Source organism: Ruditapes philippinarum, unplaced genomic scaffold (assembly GCF_026571515.1).
Source record: "Ruditapes philippinarum isolate M1 unplaced genomic scaffold, ASM2657151v2 ctg4070_1_1_1_1, whole genome shotgun sequence".
Classification (NCBI taxonomy): domain Eukaryota; kingdom Metazoa; phylum Mollusca; class Bivalvia; order Venerida; family Veneridae; genus Ruditapes; species Ruditapes philippinarum.
This window is the reverse complement of record NW_026857020.1, coordinates 17,284-40,755: the sequence shown is the minus strand read 5'-3', so window position 1 is coordinate 40,755 and position 23,472 is coordinate 17,284. Positions and strand designations below refer to the sequence as shown.

The following is a 23,472-nucleotide window of genomic DNA, read 5'->3' as shown; positions in this document are numbered from 1 at the left end:
TCACACGAGTCCAATTTCAACCAAACTTGGCAGGATTGATTCTTGGGTAAAAGGCTTCCAAAGTTGTTCAAAGAATTTCATTCCATGCAGAAATCTGGTTGCCATGGCAACCAAAAGGAATTATAAGAATAAATTTTAACTAGAACTATCACTAAATGTGATTAATACCCCCACAAGACTGCTTCAGAAATGAGGATGTTACTAGTAACAGAATACCTTGTAAAAGAATTGAAACATAGAGTTATGGTTGTGGGCAATTAAAGATAATTATGATTCATGTATGTTGCATTTCCTTTCAATGTGGTTGGCCATTGATGAAGTTTAATTGAATTACTCTGTAATAAGTCCAGAAAGACAAAGAAAAAGATCAAAGGGCAATAACTCTATAAATACTGAAGATAGAGTAATAGTTCTTGTGCACTGCACTTCCTCTTATTGTGCTTGACCATTGTATGAAGTTGTTTTGAATTCCAACCAGTACGTTTTAAGTTATGCTCCGGACAAGGAAAAGTATCAAACGGCAGTAACTCTGTATTTTGTCAAAATGGAGTTATGGTCCTTGTGCACTGCACTTCCTTTGAATGTCCTTGACAACTGTATGAAGTTGTACTGAATTCCAAACAGTAGTTTTCAAGTTATGCTCTGGACAAGGAAAAGTAACAAAGGGCAATAACTCTGTAATTAATCAAGATGGAGTTATGGTTCTTGTGCACTGCACTTCCCCTTATTGTGCTTGACCATTGTATGAAGTTGTTTTGAATTCCAACCAGTAGTTTTCAAGTCATGCTCTGGACAAGGAAAAGTAACAAAGGGCAGTAACTCTGTAATTAGTCAAGATGGAGTTATGGTTCTTATGCACTGCACTTTCCCTCAATGTGCTTGACCATTGTATGAAGTTATAATGAATTCCAACAATAAGTCTTCAAGTTATGATCCGGACAAAAGAAAGCAATGGAAAAGTAACAAAGGACAATAACTCTGTAATAAGTCAAGATGGAGTTATTGTTCTTGTGCACTGCACTTCCCCTTATTGTGCTTGACCATTGTATGAAGTTGTTTTGAATTCCAACCAGTAGTTTTAAAGTCATGCTCTGGACAAGGAAAAGAAACAAAGGGCAGTAACTCTGTAATAAGTCAAAATGGAGTTATGGTTCTTGTGCACTGCACTTCCTTTCAATGTGCTGGACCATTGTATGAAGTTATAATGAATTCCAACAATTAGTCTTCAAGTTATGGTCCGGACAAAAGAAAGCAATGGAAAAGTAATAAAGGGCAATAACTCTGTAACTACTTTAGATAGAGTTATGGTTCTTATGCACTGCACTTCCTCTCAATGTGCTTGACCATTGTATGTAGTTATATTGAATTCCAACCATTAGTCTTCAAGTTATGCTCCGGACAAAAAAAGAAGGCAATTGAAAAGCAACAAAGGGCAATAACTCTGTAATTACTTTTGATAGAGTTATGGTTCTTGTGCACTGCACTTTCCCTTATTGTGTTTGACAATTGTATGAAGTTGTTTTGAATTCCAACCAGTAGTTTTCAAGTTATGTCACGGACAAGAAAAGTAACAAAGGGCAATAACTCTGTAATTAGTCAAGATAGAGTTATGTTTCTTACGCACTGCACTTCCTCTCAATGTGCTTGACCATTGTATGTAGTTATATTGAATTCCAACCATTAGTCTTCAAGTTATGCTCCGGACAAGGAAAATGCAACGGACAAAAAAAAAGCAATGGAAAAGCAACAAAGGGCAATAACTCTGTAATTACTTTAGATAGAGTTATGGTTCTTGTGCACTGCACTTCCCCTTATTGTGTTTGTCAATTGTATGAAGTTGTTTTGAATTCCAACCAGTAGTTTTCAAGTTATGCCCCGGACAAGGAAAAGTAACAAAGGGCAATAACTCTGTAATTAGTCAAGATAGAGTTATGGTTCTTGTGCACTGCACTTCCTTTCAATGTGCTTGACCATTGTATGTAGTTATATTGAATTCCAACCATTAGTTTTCAAGTTATGCTCCGGACAAGGAAAATGCAACGGACGTCTGGACCGACCGACCGACCGACCGACCGCCCGACCAACCGACCGACTGACCACCGGGTGACTCCTATATACCCCCCCAAACTTCGTTTTTGGGGGTATAAAAATCTTCTTGTAAAGACCCAAAAGGCCGAGCGCTTAGATATTTTGCATACGGCATTGTCTGGTAGACCTCTACCAAGATTGTTCAAATTATAGCCCTGGGGTCAAAATTGGCCCCGCCCCGGGGGTCATTGATTTTCACTATATGTACATATAGTAAAAACTTAAAATACCTTCTTGTCTGAAGGTACAAGGCTTAGAGGTTTGATATTTGGTATGTGATATCATCTATAGGTACTCTACCAAAGTTGTTCAAATTTTGCCTCTAGTGTCAAAATCAGCCCCGCCCCGGGGTCATAGGTTTTCCTTATATGTATATAGTAAAAACTAAAAAAAATTCTCGAAATTAACAAATGCTAGAGGTTAGATATTTTGCATGAAACATTGTGTAGTGAACCTCTAGCAAGATTGTTCAAATTATAGCCCTGTGGTCAAAATATGCCCTACCCTGGGCAGTAACATTTTAAAAGAAACCAATTCTGTGCTATTTTATGAACCTGATGCCCACGAAGCTTTAAATTTGAATAAGCTTTTCGATGATCCAGATGTTTCAGTGGCTCAAAATAGCATACACTCGGATGATTCTATTCCTGTAAATATGGGTATACCGGCAAATAAATCTCCTTCAAATGCAGACTTAATGAAATTATTGGAGAAAATTGATAATCGTTTGTTTACTGTTGAAGAGAAATTGGGATTGTTAAAGTCGCTAGAGGTCAAAGTTGACAAATTTGAAAAGGAAATGTCAAAGCTATGGACTTTTATCCATGACGATAAAGTTCAGACTGCCAATAGAATTAGTACTGTAGAGGAAAGGGTAAAAATTGCATATTTTAATTTGAGTATTGTTTCATCCAAAGTACAGGAATTGGAAGTTAAAAATAAACAACTAAATGATGAACTTCTTTATGTACAATACAATCCATGCAAAACAACATAGTGTTCGGTAATATAGAGGAGGCCCTACCAGGGAAACAGAAAATGCAGAATCTTTAGTGCGTGACTTCTTAGTCAGCAAGATGAAATTGGATAGTGATTTGGTTATTGAAATGAAATTTGAACGTATTCATAGAATGGGCGAGAAAAGACCGGGTAAAAATCGACCAATTGTAGCAAAATTCAACTTATTTAAGGAGCGCGAGCTTGTAAGAAAGGCTGGTAGTGCACTTAAAAATACACCATACTTTATTCATGAGCAGTTCCCGAAGGAAGTATCCGACAAACGAAGAAAACTCGTACCCAAGATGAAGGAGGCGCGGGACAAGGGGTCGAGAACTTGGATCTCTTACGACACTTTGTTCATTGACAGGAAACCTTTCAAGGACAGCGCCAACTAGAGGTACGCCGGGAATGATCTGAGTGTGCTATCGTGGACAATTAATGGACTGACTGATGATAAAAAATGTAATAAGGACTTTATTTCTATCTTAAATAAATGTAATATAGTGTTTGTTTTATGAAACATGGACAAATCAAAAAAGTTATATTGATTTAAACGGATATGTATCTTTTAACTTTTATAGCAAGTTTCAGCATCGTAATGCACGGGAATCAAGTGGTGGGGTTGCAGTTTACTATCATGAATCTTTGAAAGACGGTATTCAAACTGTACGCACGCACTCACTATGACACAATTGATTGGTTAAAACTAGATAAAACATTCTTTAGATTTGAATCAGATGTTTATATTGGTGGAATTTATTTCTGGTGTGACGATTATCCTGCGTACACAGTGTAAAATGTAGATCTTTTTGAAAGTATTGAAAATGATATTTTTGAATTTGATAATGATGGTGATATTTATTTAGTCGGAGACTGGAATAGTCGTGTTGGCATCAAACATGATTATGTGGTATTTGACACGTTGAATGATGAACTAGATTTACAGGATTATGTAGCAGATGAACCCCTAACCCAGGCCTCTACATATAATAAAACATGTAACACCTTTGGTAATCGTTTACTTGATCTTTGCAAAAGCACGGGAGTTCGAATAGTTAACTGTCGTTTATACAGTGATCATATGATCGGTAATTGCACGTATTTATCGAGGCTAGGGTCGTCTGTTATTGATTATTTATTAACAAAACCTGGTAATTTTTCAAGCCTTAGCGATTTTATTATTCATGATTTTAACGAATGGAGTGACCACTGTCCTATATCTTTTAGTTTACATTGAAATATTGCTATTGAAAATTGTATTTATGATAATGAAACATTTGTTAACTAAAGATGGTCTGCAGAGTTGAAAAATCATTTTAGATCAAGTCTTATAACAAAATTACCTCTTTTAAACAATGTGACTAGTAATATCGATTTGCAAAATAGAACGTCAATAGATAATATGTTGTTAAATTTAACGTCTATTATTCATGATGTAACGGATCCTATATTTCGTCAAAATGTTACTATTAAAAAAGCTGTCTCGTTTAGCCAGACAAATATTGTTAAAAACATGTCATGGTTTGACTATGAATGTGAACGGTCCAGGCAGTTGTATATAGATGCTTTGTCAAAATTTAACCGTTTTAAATCTCAAACAATACAATACAATACAAATACTTTATTCGCTTTAAGGCCTCCGGCCCATGCAAAAACATATATACAGAGAAACAATTTACACAAAATTATAGCATGTGCACAATGTTTAAACATATACTATATAAATTTAACTGAAAATAACTTTTAAGCATAAAATTTTTTTTTTTTCTGGGAGTTTCTTAATTATCATTTTGTATCTAAGACATATTAATTGTTAATCTTCCTTTTTTCAAAAGCGTAATACAAAAATGTTGCTGTACCCTTTATAATCATTATTTTTTGTAGACATTAATATATTAAATTTGTTTCGGGTTGGAGCATTTAGGTACTTAATCGGTAAATATAATTTTCTAAGTTCTGAATAAAAATCACAACATAGTAAAAAATGAAATTCATCTTCTATTACATTCTTAGAACATTTTGTGCATTAATCTGTTTTCCCTCAATATCTTTTTATGTCTACCAACCTCAATTTCAAGATCATGTGACCCTATTCTAAAATTGAGTATATATATCTAAATTTTCTAATGTCTAGAACATCTAAATAACATTCATATGAGAAATTTTCCTTAAACATACCATAAAAAGACAATTTTACATTAGAGGTTACAGATGAATGCCACTCTTGTAGGTATATATCTTTTAACCTATTTTCAAATAGTGCTATAAAGTATTTATCTGATGTAACAGATTGACTTTCCCATACATATCCAAAACCATGACTTTGTAAAATTTTTTCTTAAAGATGTAACCCAATTGTCATGTCCCTGTATATCATCATTAAACATCATTAAGTAACACTTTTTAACTAATCTATCGTTTGGCATTTTAATAATTTTTAACCAATAGTTAATACACCTCTTAATGGATATTAAATACATGGATACCTCCCGCAGTCGCCTAATACAGCTACATTGGATGCATTTTGTTTACACACATAAAGCGTTTGCATGCATAATATTGTACTCGTTCTAGCTCTTCAAATTTACCCATGCCCCAAATTTTTCAGCCCCATAAAGTAACTGAGGACATATTTTAGTATCAAATAGTTTAAAAATACTTTCTTATTTAATTGGCCACAATCATACAAGGATTTTAAGATTGATATAAAAACCCTCTTACCCTTTATGCATAACTCGGTGTACCATTCTTTTCATAGAGAGTTGTCTTGTAAATGTTAAACCAACGTAACTAAAAGCATTAACAACTTCAATCTGCTTGTTTTTATAAGTCCATTTTTTTCAATTTTACATAATGTACCACCATTTTTAAAAACACACTATTTTTGTTTTACTTTCATTTACTTTAAGTTTATATGTATCGCAAAAAAAATGACAAAAGTATCTAACTGTTTTTTGTAAACCAGAAACTGTATCTGAAAGGAGAGCAATATCATCTGCAAACATTAAGATAAATGTTGTGTCTCAGACGGGTGTAATTGAATTCCTCTTATGCCACTATCATCTAACATATGTTGTAATTCATCTATATAAAAAGAGAAAAGAATCGGGCTGGCCAAACAACCTTGTTTTAATCCTACTGAACTTAATATGTAATCACCTTTTCATTATTTACATCTAATAATGCTTTAACGGTTCTATACATACTTGAAAAAGCTATATACAATTTTCCACTGACACCCCCCATTTCTAAGTACATTCCAAAGAATTTGTCTATTTATGGTATCAAAACATTTATGAAAATCAATGAATGCAACAAATATCTTTTGTTTTTTATTTTTAACTAGTCTATCGTTTAAAGATTTTTAAAATAAATGCATTTATCCACAGTGAGTATTCCTGTTTTTAAAACCACTCTGGTTTTCAGAAATTTTACTATATATTTGTGCAAAAAAAATTCAAACGAGCCACTAAAATCCACAATATATTTTACCTAAAACATTTTGTAAACTTATACCCCTATAATTGTCCCACAATTGTTTATATCCCTTTTTTGTGAAGATTCACACCAGGATTTCTGGATACTCGCCTGTAGCAAATAGTCGATTAAACAATTTAACAAGTATATGTATAAAGCTATCTATACCCCGTAAATGAAAAACTCTGGGATTAGATTATCAGGACCTGGTTTTTACCAGTTTTAATATGCTTTACAGCCATTCTACTTCATCTTCAGTGATCTCAGAATTAAAAATGTATATTGATCAACTTCATCTTATCTATTTCTTCATTTAATCATTTCTAAATTTTTTCACCAGTATTTTCATCACATTCATAAGGGTTAGCAAGGCCTGTAAAATATTCAAGCCATTCCTGGGTAGAAATATTGTTTACTGTCCTAACTTTTCTTGCCAGTCATAGATTTAAGTTTTGACCAAAATGACTTAGGATCGTTAACTTTTGCTGTTCTAGGTCATCAAGGTTTTTGTTTATTGTATTCTCGCATCTTCAAATTACACTTGTTTTTTAAACTCATTTCGTTTTAAAGATATCTTTGCAAATTTATGTCAGACCTACAATTCCTATATTGTCTTAACAGTTTATATTTTTGATTTTTTAAAATCTTACAATCTAAAAACTCGAACCATTTTTGGTGATGAAGGAAGCTTAAAATTTGACCTTTTTTTTGAAAATGCTTACCAATACAGTTAGACATGTACTAAATTAGATACAATATTATCGATCCCAACTTGAGTGTCCTCAAATGGATTTACAAAGTTCAACATTACATCTTTTGTGAATAATTCACTCAGTTTTCTCTTGATAAACATTCTTATCACTATATGGGATTTTGTAAAAGAATAAAATTGTTATTCCCTTGGGCATTTAATTTTTCTCTTTCATTTTTTATACATTTTCAGCTTTATATTTAATGAAAATGCTTTGATTCGCCACCCCTTTCATCAATTTTAAAATCTGTAAATATTACTTATCAAATCTTCTGAGCATAATGCATAATCAATTACACTGCAGCCCAAAGTAGAAGTATTCGTAAAATGACCATAATTTTTGTCTTGTCCAAAAACGCCCATTCATGATATATAAAGAATACACTTTACACATTTCAATAAATAATTTACCCTGCGAAATTGATAGTCTTATCACAAGATTTACGTATTTCATCAATTGGACTTTGAAAAAATTGGTTATTTCTTTCAAGTTGGTTAATATTGTGTTCAACATTTAAGCATTCGCTCAATTCACCACATCTTGCATTTAAATCACCCATTATAATAATAATTACAGTCTTGGTAATTACTAATAGCAGAGTTTAAATACTTCCTCCAATTGATACACCTTTTAATGTTTTATTACTATAAAAAGGGGAGTCAAGTGGTGGTAAATAGGCAAAAAAATAACAATGTATCTTTAGCTAATTTGTAACAGACTTTGAAAATTTTCAATATAAATGCCTACTTCACATTCATGGATAACACGTGTAAATATATTTAATCAATTCATTTTTTACATACACGGACATGCCACCCATGGCCCTGCCAAAACATCGAATTTCTAACAGCTGGTAAAAAAGTAACATTTATGTGACACAAAAATATTATTTGTAAGATCATTATTTTCTTCCCAGGTTTCTCCTAATGCAAATATTTCAAAAGTTGACAAATAAAGAATAAAATCATGAAAAAGTGTTTTTGACACAAATCCTTCAATGTTCCAGAAAACTAAATTTTCTTTTTGTTTTTATATGGGGTTTGGCCGATCGCTATTTTAAAACCAAATGATTTATGTCATTTTCTGGTTAACTTCCCTACCGAGCTTTCCTGGGATTTTTACGCCCTTGCTTAATAATGTTTACCCTTTTTTTTTCCCCATCGTTTGAAGTTTTTTTTTTTAAAGGGAAAAAGCCTGTTTTTTCCCTTAATTTTTAAATTCCGCAATGGGATCTTTGTTTGAAGTAAGCTCGTCTGTTACGTATACCCTTTAATACCAAATTTCCCCGCCTTTAATGTTTAAAAATTACAGTATTGTTTTTTTTAACTATGACCCTTCTATTTCATTACCGTTTTCCCCCAAAAATTATAACATCTATAACAACTATTTCCAAAATCATCTGGGGTGCCCCTTTCAACCACTTTATTCAAAATTGAAGCTTTAAGAGAAATATCTGTTTCTTCTTTGTTCTCAGACAACAAATAGGCAACAATTATGCTTGTTAAGGGCGGCTAGGTATAAGGCTATAATGAGGAGAAAACGAAGTTGTTATAACCTGAAGCAAGTTAAGGAAATTGGGAAATTGAAAATTTAAGGTTATCAAAACCAAAGGAGTTTTGGAAATATTTTAAAAGAAAAAATGTTGTTGCTAATAATCTTTCCCTAGAGTCATTTTTCAAATATTTTTCGGAACTAGGAAATGATATATTTCAAAATGTTAATGTTGAATCTGAGAATTTTGCCTCAACTCAAGATTTCAACTTTAGTGATGATGCTGATGACTTTTTAGATCGGCCAATATCTGTTAATGAAATTATAGATGCTGTCGATTCCTTGAAACGAGGAAAGGCTTACGGACACGATTTTCTATTAAATAAATATTTTATTGAGTCAATTGATATATTGTCTTCACATTTATGTGATATATTTGATAAAGTACTTGATAGCGGATATTTTCCGGATAATTGGACTGAAGGAGTAATAATTCCTTTGCACAAAAAGGGAGATAAGAATGAGGTAAATAACTATACAGTAGAGGCATAACTTTAGTTAGCTGTATGTCAAAAATATTTACATCTAATATAAATAAAAGAATTTATAGATATTGTGAAGCAAATTGTTTACTGTCAAATGCCCAGTTTGGGTTTAGTAAAGGCAAATCTACTGTTGATGCTTTATTTGTGTTATCTTCTATTGTTCAGAAATATATTAACGACAATAAACGTTTGAATTGCGTATTTGTTGACTTTAAAAAGGCTTTTGACAGTGTTAATAGACATGCACTTTGGTTAAAATTACATAAATCTGGTATTAGGGGTAAATTATTTTGCGTATTGTTAAGGATATGTACAATAAAATTCAATCGTGTATTAAAGTGTGTAATAATTATTAAGTGTTTTTCGAAAACGCTATAGGCTTACGTCAAGGGGAGATAATTTCGCCGGTTTTATTTTCTCTTTTTATTGATGACATTGAGTTTTTGCAGCGTAATATATAAATTGTGGTTTAGAGTTTAATGATATCATATTTTTATAGTGTGGCTTTTTGCAGACGATATGGCCATTCTAGGCAATTCACCTGAGGATTAGTTTTATTACACAATTACTGTACAAAGTGGAGTCTATAGGTTAATGTAGATAAGACTAAAGTTATGCTTTTTAGGAAGAGAGGTGGTTTGTTGTCCTCTGAAAAGTTTTTGTATAATGACAAATACCTAGAGGTTGTAAATGATTTCAATTATTTAGGTACAGTTTTTAATTATACTGGTAATTTTGTATTAAACCAGGAACAGCTTGTTGGTAAAGCTTTGAAAGCGTTAAATGTATTACTGATAAACTGTAACAAATATAAAGTGAAACCGAAGTTATATATTATGTCAGCTATTTGACTCTTTTGTTGGATCAATCTTAAATTATGCAGCTGAGATTTGGGGCCACAGTAAGTCTAAAGAAATTGAAAGAAAACATCTAAAATTTTGTAAAAGAATATTAAATGTAAATATAAGAACTTCAAATGCAGCTGGTTATGGTGAACTGGCTCGTTATCCACTGTATATTGGAAGATATGTTAAGATAATTAAGTATTGGTTTCGCTTACTTGAAACAGAAAACATTATTCTTAAAGTGTCTCAGTGATTGCAATAACGGTAAAAGTAATTGGTTAACTAAGGTAAAAAATTTATTATATCAATATGGTTTTAACTATGTTTAGGATGATCCCAATATTGTTAACAGTAAATCATTTATACCTTTGTTTAAACAGAGACTGATAGACACTTTTATTCAAAGTTGGCATGTTGATAAGGAGAACAGTGGTGTTTTAACATTGTATACAAACCTTAAAAATACTTTTTGTATGAGCTTTACCTTGATATACTGCCTAGTAACCTAAGGTTGTGTATTAGTAAAATAAGAATGTCTTCTCATTCCTTACGTATACAAACAGGTAGATATGGTACGAATAGAGTTGCTAGAAATGAGCGTTATTGTACATACACATGTACTGTAATACACAGGACCTTGAAGATGAATATCATTATTTTTATACTTATATGTCCATGCTATAATAATATTCGAAAAGATATATTAAACGTTATTATTATATCAATCCAAGTGTAATTAAACTTGTAGAGTTGTTCAGTGCAAAAAAAAATAAGATTATTTTGAAAAATCTTGCTAGTTATATTAAACTCGCACTTTCTCATAGAAATTCTATTACTTATACAATGTAATTAAATACAGTTCATCCTCTCAAAATATGAATTTGTGATAATGTGCTATTTTCCATTGTGACATCAAATCATATGTACTATTTATTTATGTATATGTATAATGATTATGTACTTATTGTACAAGTCTTGAATAACTGTTTGTTCTATTATGTTATGTTCATACATTACTATTTAGTGTTGTATTAATGCGGTGGCATAGCATTTTTCACAAATGCAATCTTGTTTGTATTTTTTTAGTTATTCAGAATAGTAGAAACAGGGGGGAAAGTATAGAAAGCAAATAACTTAAATGAACTTTATTCAGTTTGAGAATTTACAACTAAATTTCATCTCAGATCTAAAAGTGTATTTAATAAATTCTGAGGAATCATAATGATGAAACATGTCTGCCAGGAGTTAAACACGTTATTTGATATAACTTAAAGTAAAATTTATGCGATTTACTAGTTTTGTTTTCTGTTAAACAGTTAAATGATGAACTAACTAACTCACTCACTCAAAACCTAACTAACACGAAAGTTTAGTTGATAAACAAATAATTATATGTTACATGTTTTTAACAGATAAGTGTTAGCAGATTTGTCAGATAATAATTGGAAACCGCAGAGGATATGTCTGAAGTCTTCAGCATCATTATACACATTATCATCTGATATTTATCTTACTAACAAACTAACATAAAAATATGCATATAAGCAGATATTTAATTTTTATCTGGTAAGTAAATTTGCAAGTTTAATAGATATTCGTCATTAAAAGAAATTTATCTACTGAATTGCACAGATATCTTTTATGTACCTCATTCACACGAAAACTAACAAGTTAGTAATATAAATAATGTGATAATTGACTGTATAACTGTTGCCAGAAATATGACACTCTAGATCATGGTTATAACAGACAAGACGATGATGAGCATAGGGAAGTGTTTTAGTAATGTTTACATGCTCGTAGATTGGCTATATTTTTTCTGGGGCTTACATTATGACGACATGGAAAACATTGACACAAAAAAGAAGTAACGTTAAATAAAACACTAAGCTAGATACGAGTTAAAGCGCCAGAAAAGAATGTCCTCGAATTTTGATTCTCAGATGATATTGTTGTATTTCCTCCAACGCAAGTTATCCACACGCGTTCGCCTTTATGTAAGTATACATCGATGTCGGTTGATTGACAAACGGCAGAATAACCATCATAAAAATCTACTATTGAGTATACCTTACTTTCAACCATAAACTTTAAATATAAATGCTGCCCAGTCGTATGGCAAATATTAATGCTGAATGAATATGGCCCATTCAAGGGGGCAGTGAACTTTCCAGTAGAACTGCTATATGCTCCTCCCTCGTTAAACAGAACAGTGGGAAATACTAGATCCTGACCAGATCGAGGTGTTGTATCTGTGACACCATGAGCAAGGAAGACAATAACTGCAATCAGAGAAACACCAACGAATAAGGAATGGGATATAAACAATATGATCAGCATGAAATAAATCAACAACAAAATTAGTCAATATATAGAAAATATTTAACGAAGGTAAACCTCAGGGCAACACCACATAAATCATTAATGTGATAAACTAGAAATGTGTCCATAGGACACGGGTGCCCCTACACGCCACTGTTTTGTCAATCTTATGACTCTAGGTCAAATATTTTTGAACTACATGTGCCACAAGTTGAAAACTAAAAATCTTTTACTAAGTAAAGGGCAAGAACTTTACAAATACTGATATAAATCCACAAGCAAACCCAAAGGTGCATTAATACACATGCTGACCAACATTCTTGTAAACTTTCAGGCCTACAAGTCAAATACTTTTTGAACTATGCATGAACAAGTTGAAAATTGCATATTTATACTACTGCAAGACAAGGGCAATAACTCTAACAAAACTGAAAAAAATCCACATGCAAAGTTCCAGGTGCATAGCTTCACAGTGATGTTGATCATTTTTCCTGTAATTTAGTGATGTTGATCATTATTCCTGTAAAGTTGGTTGATTCTAACTCAAGCACTCAAATAACAACATAATGAAACGGTTTTTACTAAGTCAAGGGAAATAACTCTACAAATGCTGGATAAATCCACAAGCGAAACCCTAGGTGCACAACTACATATGCTGAGCAGCCTTCCCGTAAGGTTTAATGACTCTATGTCAAATCCTTTTTGAGTTACATGCGACACAAGTTGAAAATTGCAAAAATATTCTCAGTCAAGGGCAATAACTCTAAAAATATTAAATAAATCCACACGAAAATACCCAGGTACACAACTACACATGCTGATCAACATTCCTGTAAAGTTTTATGACTCTATGTCAAATCCTTTTGAGTTATATGCGACACATATTGAAAATTGCAAAATTTTATTAAGTCGAGGGCAATAACTCTAAAAATACTAAATAAATCCACACGAAAATACCCAGGTGCACAACTACACATGCTGATCAACATTCCCGTAAAGTTTCATGACTCTAGGTCAAATCCTTTTTGAGTTACATGTGACACAAGTTGAAAATTACAAAATTTTATTAAGTCAAGTGCAATTACTCTAAAAATACTAAATAAATCCACACGAAAATACCTAAGTGCACAATTACACATGCTGATCAACATTCCTGTAAAGTTTCATGACTCTAGGTCAAATCCTTTTTGAGTTACGTGCGACACAAGTTGAAACTAAATTTAGATGTGGTGTTGCACCAATCAGATTGGAGATTGGCAGATACGAAAGATTAAATGTTAACGATAGAGTATGTCCTATTTGTAATAATGGCATCGAAGATGAGATGCACGTATTATTGCATTGCCCCCAGTACACTGATATTCGCAAGAAAATGCTGCTGAAAATTGTACTTTGTTTAATTCTTATAATGATATTGCCAAGTTTTGCTTCCTCTTGTCAAATGATGATATTGTCAAATATACTGCAAAATCCTGATACGAAATACTTAATGTTAGAAGAGATTTTTTGTACCAATAAATATATATTTTAATTGCTTCATTTTAGGTGGAGGGTGACGATACACATTATTAATTTCAAAAAATTTGAAGTTGATGATGTGTGTGTCTCATCTCCTGCCTAAAATGAACATTTTAATAACAAAAGAACTTTTATTGTATAAATGTTATAAATGTATTTTTAAATCAACTAGAAAATTTTATCTTCCTGTTTTGATAATCACCACTGACCAGTCCATCCATGGTCTGACCATGAGTGATATATGATTTTGTAAGACATTTTTTATTATGCGCAATAGTGTCACATTTACAAAATTCAGTATTTTATTAACAAATTTCTTATGGCAGATTTTAAGTTGAGGTCAGTGGTTGTTATCAAACTTTTAGAATGTATAAAGACAAAATATAATAAGTATGTATAGATGATTTTAGTACATTTATAAGGAGACAACCATTTAGGGTTTAGTACAGTAATGAGATTTCATTCTTCCATTTTAATATTAACAACCCTAATGTAATTACTCATACAGTTATGTTGTAGGTATAAATATTAGTACATTTTAATTATTTTAAGTATAACATTCAATGCTTGGAATATGCTGTTTTACTTGTAAATGTCTTAGAGATATTAATAATGATGTGTTTATAGTGACATGTAAATGTGTATAATTATGTAAATAAGGGAGGTAAATCTATAGTAGATATTATAGATCTCTGTAATATGGACTGTGGAGTTGCCCCTCTTATAAACTATAACAGTCTGTTATAATTCTTAAAAGAAAGGCTGTACAATTTACTGTATGTATATTGTTTTAATTGTATATGTTTGTATAGATCAGACTATAATAAAGAATATATATATATAAGTAAAATGCATGTTGAATATACATAGTTTATATGACACAATGTATATAATTTATATATTCTTGGATTTCTTTCCTCTTATTACAACAAATATATAATTGATCGGATTAACATTTCCTTGACATGTTCTAAAAACTAAAGAAGGAATGTTGTTTACAAGATTCGATCAAAGACAAGACTTGCGTTTCTCCACATGTCATCATCTATATCATAAGCCAGCAGCATTTGAAATTCCTTTTTTACGATTCTGTTGTTTTGTTTTGGTTTTTGTTGTTGTTGTTTTTTCGTTTTCTTTTATTTTAATGGAAAACAAACTTTACAAAATGAAATAACAATAGCATAGTGCAAAATTTAATGAAATCGGAAGGTATATTCACTATTTATGTGAGAAAGACATGATTCGAGATGTTGATGCTTATAAACGATAACAAGAAGTATCTTTTAAAGAGATTCTTTGCCGAGGAATTGCAGAATTTATTCCTGATTTTTCTATTCATTAAGAAATGTTAGCAGTGCCTATTAAATTATGTTATAATGGCAGTTATTACATGTGCAAATTCAAAGTTGTGATGCAAGGCAGCAGGGTTAGTCCAACAATTTGTACTACGAGTTGATGTATAATGGGAGCGAAATCCCGACCAAGAACGAAAGGTACTCCAGAATCTGGTTTTGGATGTTGAAATACTTTGGTTCTGAATCATTTGTGTCAATTACTCTTCGAGCAAAGTTTTGATGAGGCAAATAAGTTTTTGTGACTTCATGTATCTATGGTTTCATCTGTTGTGTTATATTGTTTGATATATAACGTAATGGTTTACTTTTGAAAGTTATATATAAATGTTAAGAATCATAGTTATCAAAAACATTATCAACTGTTTTTTACCCATATTAGCGTTGCCTATAATCCCATACAATTCCACTATTATATCCATTATCCATTCTTGATAATTTTTATTAATCTAGAAATCTTCCTGTGCGTGTCTATGTGCAATAAACATGACTGAATATGAATTGTACTTTCTTTGTGTTTATGAGATAATTCATACAACTGCGTTGCTCGTTGATCGGACACGGATAAGTTTGTTTGTTTGTTTGTTGTTGTTTTTTTTTTGTTTTATGTCACACCGACACTGTATAGGTCATATGGCGACGTTCCAGCTTTACTGGTGGAGGAAGACCTCAGGTGCCCTTCTGTGCATTATTTCAGGCACGAACGGGCACCTGAGTAGAACCACCGACGTTCCGTAAGCTAGCTGGATAGCTTCCTCACATGAAAGAATCCAAAGTCCCTGTCGGGATTGAACCCACAGCGGTGAGGGGCAAGTGGTTTGAAGTCAACGACCTTAACCACTCGGCCAGGGGCGCCCCTCGGACACGGATAACATAATGGGGCATGCAACGTTTATTTCATCGCACTTGGACCATCGGATGTCATCAAATGAAAATCTTACAGTATGAAATTCTTGGTTAAAATTCATTGAATTGGTTAGAATCAATTCAATTACCTATTATTGTTCCTTCAATTGATATAAGGATGTAGATGGTGTCACCAACATCCGGATGAATGTATACAATTTATCTTCTTGAGATTCATGATCAGACAGGCAGATCTATTTGTCTTTATTTCTATATGGATTTGAAGATTTGCTGTTTTGAACAAAAAAGTTACGTATCTAACTATTTCACAAGTCTAAGAGAAAAATCTTAAAATAAAAAATCAACACTAGATTCTAGACATGAAATTCTAAAACAGATCAACTAGGACAAATTGTAAAAATGATGACGTCACGGTCAAAGTATATAAAGGTAGTGATTGATATCGTCGAAAGATTAGTTTCATCACAGAAATTGATGACTTATTTTTATTTTGAATCCCAGTAGAAATTTCAGGGGAAATGTTAAAAGTTGCATTTACGTATTGCGTTTATTAAAACAGTCATTTTTTATTTTTCAAACCTTTTTAAATGACAACTGAAACTTGATCGGCAATGAAACAGGGCATCAAACGATAAATACTAGTATGATATATTTCTAGAAATCACATTGATGCTACTCATATTATGTGTCACCAAAATAAACCAAAGTAGACTTTATTGTGTTTTTGCAAGTTTTAAAGAAAATATTTGCTTTAACAATCCGTATGCGTTATACGTTTAAAACATATCATTCGATAATTTTTGGTTGTGTTTCTACATGTTAGAAAGTAAGCATTAAAAGCAAAACTGTAAGAAAATCTAGTTTAGTTTTGCCCGAATGGGGTATAAGAAACTTGGGATTAGATTGAGATAAACGCATACGCCAATCATCAATAGAAAATGCAGACGCAATCGTATCCTTAGAAATCCAGCTTTAACGGTGTAAGAGCCATTAAATAATAAGATTTGCATATTGCATGCAATTCATTAGAGACTATTATAAATATGTTGTTTTGCTGATGTTGTTTTTCAAATATTGACTGATTCATAATAACAAATTTTGCCAAGGTCCATTTGAAAATACTTACTGGGATCCTACATATTACCGGACAAAATATGATGTTTTTTATTCTGTAACTTTTATTTAAAATAATAAAAAAGAATGGAATTTTACCAAAATAATTTTGGGTTCTTAATACACGTAAACATTCCTTTATCAAACATGAAATTTAACATTTGACCGTAGAAATGTGTCGTTAAAGTAAGGCTTTGTAAGAGGAAAATAATCGTGTATTCAACTCAATTGTGTTTCAAAAAATTTTGAAGGCGTGAATTGAAATTAATCTTTAAATAATCAGCAAGGAAACTACGGCTATTGAAGGGCAAGGTTAAGGTATTGGAAAAACAAGTATGTCACTAGAAATAGACACGGCAGCCATGCCTGTTACGAATTGGCCTATATATAAGGTGTAATTGAAATTAACACTATTAACTCAATTAACGTTTTGATTAAATGTATGAAACATTTTGATATTCAAATGGAATTCAATTCTTCTTTGTCATACAGTTTCTTTTTGGTCACCGTGTAGCATGTTTAAAAAGCCATACAATCTATTTTATTTACATTTCATGTAGAGTTTCCTCCCATGGGCGTAACCCGGTTCTTAATATGTTTTTTTTTAATTTGCATTTTTTTTGTAAATGACAACAACGAGATACTGTTTGGAAAGTAAAACCTATCTAAAATAACCCATTAAGGGCCTCCATATACGGGCCTGCGCAGAACAGATTATTCCCCCGCATGACTAGGTCATGAAATAACTAGTAAACAAAATGGCATGTTAGAAGATAAATAATTGAATCAACAATATTTACCTGAGGGTGGTTTTGTTGTTATTTACTTTGAAATAGAAAGTGTGTGTACGATTCAGTCGGTACGTATGATTTTTTAATCAAATCAAAAAATAAAGCGCTATATATTCGGAAGGAATAGCTTTGTCTGGTAAACTGATTTTTGTCCGGTAAATATATATGATCCCAGTATATTAAATTCGGTCTTTAAATGAGTTCTCGTGCGTATGCAGATGTAAATACTCCAAAAAAGCCTTTACCCCTCTATTTGATCTCCAACAAAAAAATGTACTAGTCCTTGAATATCAACCAAAGATATTAGGGCGGCATGTCATTTACATACTGCTGTAAAACAATATGGAAAATAAACCCTCGGGGGAAATCATAAAGATGAATTCGTTACCTTTATTTCATTGAGTTTGTTTACTGCTTATAATTATCAATTATGGTTTCCTCAACTGCAATTATGAGTAGTATGACCAGACATAAAATATTGAACCATGTAATTTGGAATCAAATGCGATAAAACTTTATTTGATGCAATTTTTCTCTAAAAATAATTATGATGATTTTTTTCTTGAATTTCAAGTTACTTACCGCATTGTTTCTGATTGCAATCGTCCACCTCTGTCGCTGGCCCAGCACAATATTGCCCATGTAGAGATGGTGATGGATTTGAACAGTTTCTGAATCTGGATCGCAAACCTCCATCACATGTTGCCGAGCAAGTTGTCCATGTTCCCCACGAAGACCATCCTCCGTCTGTGTATTCAATACAATGTTTATATCAGAAAATTGATATCAATGTTATTGAAGAGTTCATATGTGTTTAAGTACGTTAATGCCTAGTGTCAAAATATCTCTGGTAAAGCACGTATAATCACTCAGAATAAACATTTTCTTCTTCTCTTATACATACCTTGATTACTGGGACTTCTCTTTTCACATCTATATAGCCAAAATATCTTTTTAAACCACAAAATTTATCATTATCGGCCTAAAAACATTTTTGTAAAACAAAGAAAAACCTCATCGGTATCCTTATTTATCACGGTTATATGACTTACTTGCACATGGAGCTTGCATACATATTTTGTATTCTAATGGATCTCCAAAGCAATGATCTCCAAAGCGTGAAGGGTAAGGATTTGTGCAGTTACGAACCCTTCTTTGTACCCCTACATCGCATGTTACTGAGCATGCACCCCAATTTTCCCATCCTGTCCATCCACCATGGACTGAAAAAACGAACATAATTTGAACCTTATTTATTAATTATTATGTCAAACAATGTTTAGATATCGACACGCTCAACAGTTTTCATACTTCATTAAAGACAAACTAAACACTAAATGATGCTTTCTTGTCAAATATTGAGCGCTATAATAATATAATTTCATTGTCTTAACATATGCTACTTTCTTGCAATGGTATCAACTAAAACTGTTATCTTTAAATTTATTATTTATTAATCAACAAATGTTAATTTTAAATTACTTGGACATGGCTGTAATAAACATGCTTTTGTATCGGTTTTGTTCCCAACACAGTAAAGGCCATTGTGTGCAGGCTCAGGGTTGGTACATGTTCTTTTCCTTGTTTGTATTCCTTTTTCACAAGTTACGTCACAAGCCGACCACTGCGACCATTCTGCCCAGTTTCCATCCACTTAAGTTAAGAAAATAACACGTTTAAGTTAAACCTTTTTATAACTTGAATGTCTTCAATGTCTTGTTTTTTTGTTGTTCTTTTTTTATTGTTTTTTGTGTTTTTTTTACAAATTGTAAAAAGATATCCCACGTTTTTGGTAACAGATCAACTGTTCGAAGTACAAAAAGTAGCTTATTTTTTAAAGCTTAGAACAAGAAAAGTACTATCTTTTTTCAATTCATATTTTATACTTGTATTGAAGAAATTAGTGTCTGCATAGGACAGTTTAGGTAAAATATTCAGAAACGAACACTTAGATATACTTTACAAAACAAATGGAATTTTCTTACATGAAAATGTAAACTTTACCTAATGTACATAGGCCGCAGAATTTTGGACATACATTTTTCGAATGCTGAATATCTTTGCATATGTTGAACATTGCGTTTAAATAAGCACAATCTACTTTCACATCGTCCATACACGTTGTAGCTGAAATAAAACTATAAGAATTAAAGATAATGACCGACTCTGAATTATCTGAACTAATTTAAAGTACTAGTAAATTAAAATAATATGCACTTCGTCTAGCATTTGATCGTTGATTAGTATATGACATTGATATGTCATATATACATTTTCATTTGCGTATTCTCAATTTTCAAAATTTTTCACAATTTGAATTGAAGGATGCATGTATCAAACTCTCTGTTTCAAGGTAGAAATTGCAACGTTAGTTGTAATTATAAAATCATATATTATATATAATAAAAACGAAGCATTTTTTCAGTTAGTATATGTAATTGTCCGTGAGTGTGTGTATTCACTTGTTTTGTTGTCTTTATCTTATTTAGGGGTTTATTTTCCTGTTCCTTTTTGCAGAACCACACTTTTCATATGCCGACCAAGTCATATCAAGGGAATTTACATAAATTAAGATTTTTTTACTCTATTAGGTAACTTATATCTAGAAAAGAAACTTACGTTTAAAGTGGACACATAGCTGGTTGTTACACCTCTCTGTACTGCAGCATTCATGACAGTCAGTTTCTCGTTCACTAACGTCCCGACCAACAATTCCTGATTGAATACCACATTGCTAAATACAAAACGTTATATAATAGTAATATTATGATTTATATTAAAAGTACTTAATTTTAGACATTTATTATAGCATTATTGCTTGAACTATGAGACATTTATAACTATTCAAAAGAGTAATTGTTTCCTTTATTTTTGTTCAAGCAAATGCGAGTTATATATGGATAAACCAAAAATTCATTTGTCCACTGTATCTTCTGAATGTAATTTATTCGGGCGTTTAAACTAAAGAAGTGTTGCCAAATTATTCACGCAATATATCTGATAATATCTTAATTAAATTATATATACATGCCTAAGAACTACAAAAATGCAATAGGATAAACACAGACACTATAAAATGCAAGGTTACGCGAGTTTAATTTAAAAAGTCCAAGACTAACTCTTGCAAACCAGCCGTGCTTTTGTTTTCTAACATTTATGAAACCTCAAACTATGTAAGATTACAATGATCTAACGCAAAGTGATTTTAAGTATGATCATCAAATAAGACTGCTCAATACTATGTGGTCCAAAGTACTGTGTGCTATTGAAAACTCTCGGTATTGCCAGTTTACAAAATATCCCTCTTGGTGTTACACACCGCTAAATTGTAGCTGTCATAGTGTCAATATACTTTTTCGACGGATAATAATAATTGTATTATTTAAAGGCCCGCTGACACATGAAAACAGAAGGTTCACATTTATCTAAGTACAATATAGTGCGATAGTTACTTAACGTCAAATCAGATTGTTGAGTAATACTTAGTATATGAAACAAGTTAGTTAGTTACTGGGATATCTCAGGATTGTTTCTGCAAAAAAATCGACATTTTTGGGGGCAAAAACATCCCTCAATGTCGTCACAGCCACTGTTATACCCCTATAACTTAAGAGTTTCATATATCATAACTATTTTATCGCATTTTCATTGCCATTTTTTTGTAACAGAAAACAGTAATACAATATAAATTAAAATACTATGTGCTTTTCCCTCTCTTGTGCCCTTTCACTTTTGTTTCAATTGGAAACCACAGATAAAATGAAATTATACAAGCGCATGCTGTCACAGCTAGCTATAAATAATAAGTCAGTGAGCACGGCCGTTTAAAGTTGTTTCCGCTTTTGCCCCCCCCCCCCCCACCGCACCGCACCCCACCCCAAAGGAATATAAAAATTAACTCTGAAACTACAAGAGGTATCAACAAGAAACTTTGTAGGCAGATAGATCTCATTGAATAAAAGTACAGTGCAAAAACCTTATTGCCCAGCCTTATTTTGGAATTATTGCCCTTTGTTCATTTTTACACTTTGAACTTTGTCCGGGACATAACTCTGCAATCACAAGAGGTATCAACAAGAAACCATGTAGGTAGTAGATGTGATTTGCGAAGTAAACGTCACTCTGTCTTGCCTAATTTTAGACTTATTGCCCTTTGTCCATTTTTACACTGTGAACTTTGTCCGGGACATAACTCTGAAACCACAAGAGATACCAACAAGAAGTCCATAACCTTTCTGGGGAGCATCACCCAGTGTTCAACCGGCTTTTTTTTCTTTCTTTTCTTTCTATTTTTAATGTGTTACCCAATCCTCCCTTTGACCCTATGCCCCCTTTGAGCCTCCGTAAAAAAACTCAGGAGCTAAAAAACTGTACTGTTATTTATCAATACAGTTTGGAAGTTTACCGAGTATAATGGGTTGGAAAGAACAAAGAAAAACCTCAAAGCCATGCGATAATTGTTAATATAGGTTGTTAACTTACGTCGTTATTGGTGCATCCCATGGTAAACTTTGTGTCTTGTCCAGATGTGAAGGAGTTTGTGTAACATGACTACAATCAACAGAGAAGTTTGTATGTGAAATCTACATCTTCTATATAACAGAATAAAATTTGTATCATATTCTTCGATCCATTCTTATTTTTTGTATCTCATGAAATTATCTTAGAATTGAGATATTATTTATTTATAAATAACGAAAATACTCTCAAAGCCTTGGCTCTCTTTGATACAAGTTTGAGTACAAAAAAGTACCTTTTCGTAAGCTGTAAGTAGTATTAAAATGTAAAGATCTAAGACATGAAGGGACTTCACTGTGAAATTTTGACATGCCGGGACTGGAAATAATTTTGAGATTTATGTACCATTTAAATAGGTCTGGACCAAAAGTGTGTGTTAAAAAATTTCAGATCATTCTTCAAGAATAGCATTCTTATTGTGAAAAATGACACAAAATTGAAAGTGTTGAAACGCGTTTCAAGAATTAATGCTGAGAAAAATACGATTTTCAATTTAATTCTAGGTATATTTTTCAGTTTTATTCTGTACATTTTTTATGTTTAAGTTTCCCAGTTAATCTATTTAAGAAATTCAAATTTTATGTTTTAATGCATTTTGGCCTCGCTTGAGTTCTTAGGGGCCAGTTACACAGATGGTCGGTCCCCAATCGGTCATTTAATTTTAAATTTACTCGCTGTTATGATCGGTTGTCATGCTTGATTTTATTTCTGGTTTTCTGTGTAAACGGCCATCGGTGACAGAAAGCAAACTCAAACGGGGCTGGGTCGGTGATGAAAATGCTGAAATACTATAG

General features: G+C 32.1%; 1 protein-coding gene across 2 annotated transcripts in view; it reads right to left on the bottom strand.

Annotated features, from left to right (window-relative positions):
- The window catches only part of LOC132748479 (thrombospondin-1-like), a 29,486-nt gene that overhangs the window by 2,547 nt on the left and 3,467 nt on the right, over positions 1-23,472 (bottom strand). The window contains exons 4-10 of one of the 2 annotated variants that reach the window (XM_060738110.1): positions 22,643-22,711; positions 20,780-20,894; positions 20,165-20,287; positions 19,643-19,813; positions 19,213-19,383; positions 18,743-18,907; positions 11,328-12,479 (exon numbers count right to left, since the gene is read on the bottom strand). In XM_060738110.1, coding sequence (XP_060594093.1) covers positions 12,088-12,479; positions 18,743-18,907; positions 19,213-19,383; positions 19,643-19,813; positions 20,165-20,287; positions 20,780-20,894; positions 22,643-22,711 — 1,206 coding nt within the window. In that variant the 3' untranslated portion in view covers positions 11,328-12,087. Of the gene's footprint in view, positions 1-11,327; positions 12,480-18,742; positions 18,908-19,212; positions 19,384-19,642; positions 19,814-20,164; positions 20,288-20,779; positions 20,895-22,642; positions 22,712-23,472 lie in introns of those variants that run through there. The other variant, XM_060738108.1, reaches the window with a different exon arrangement.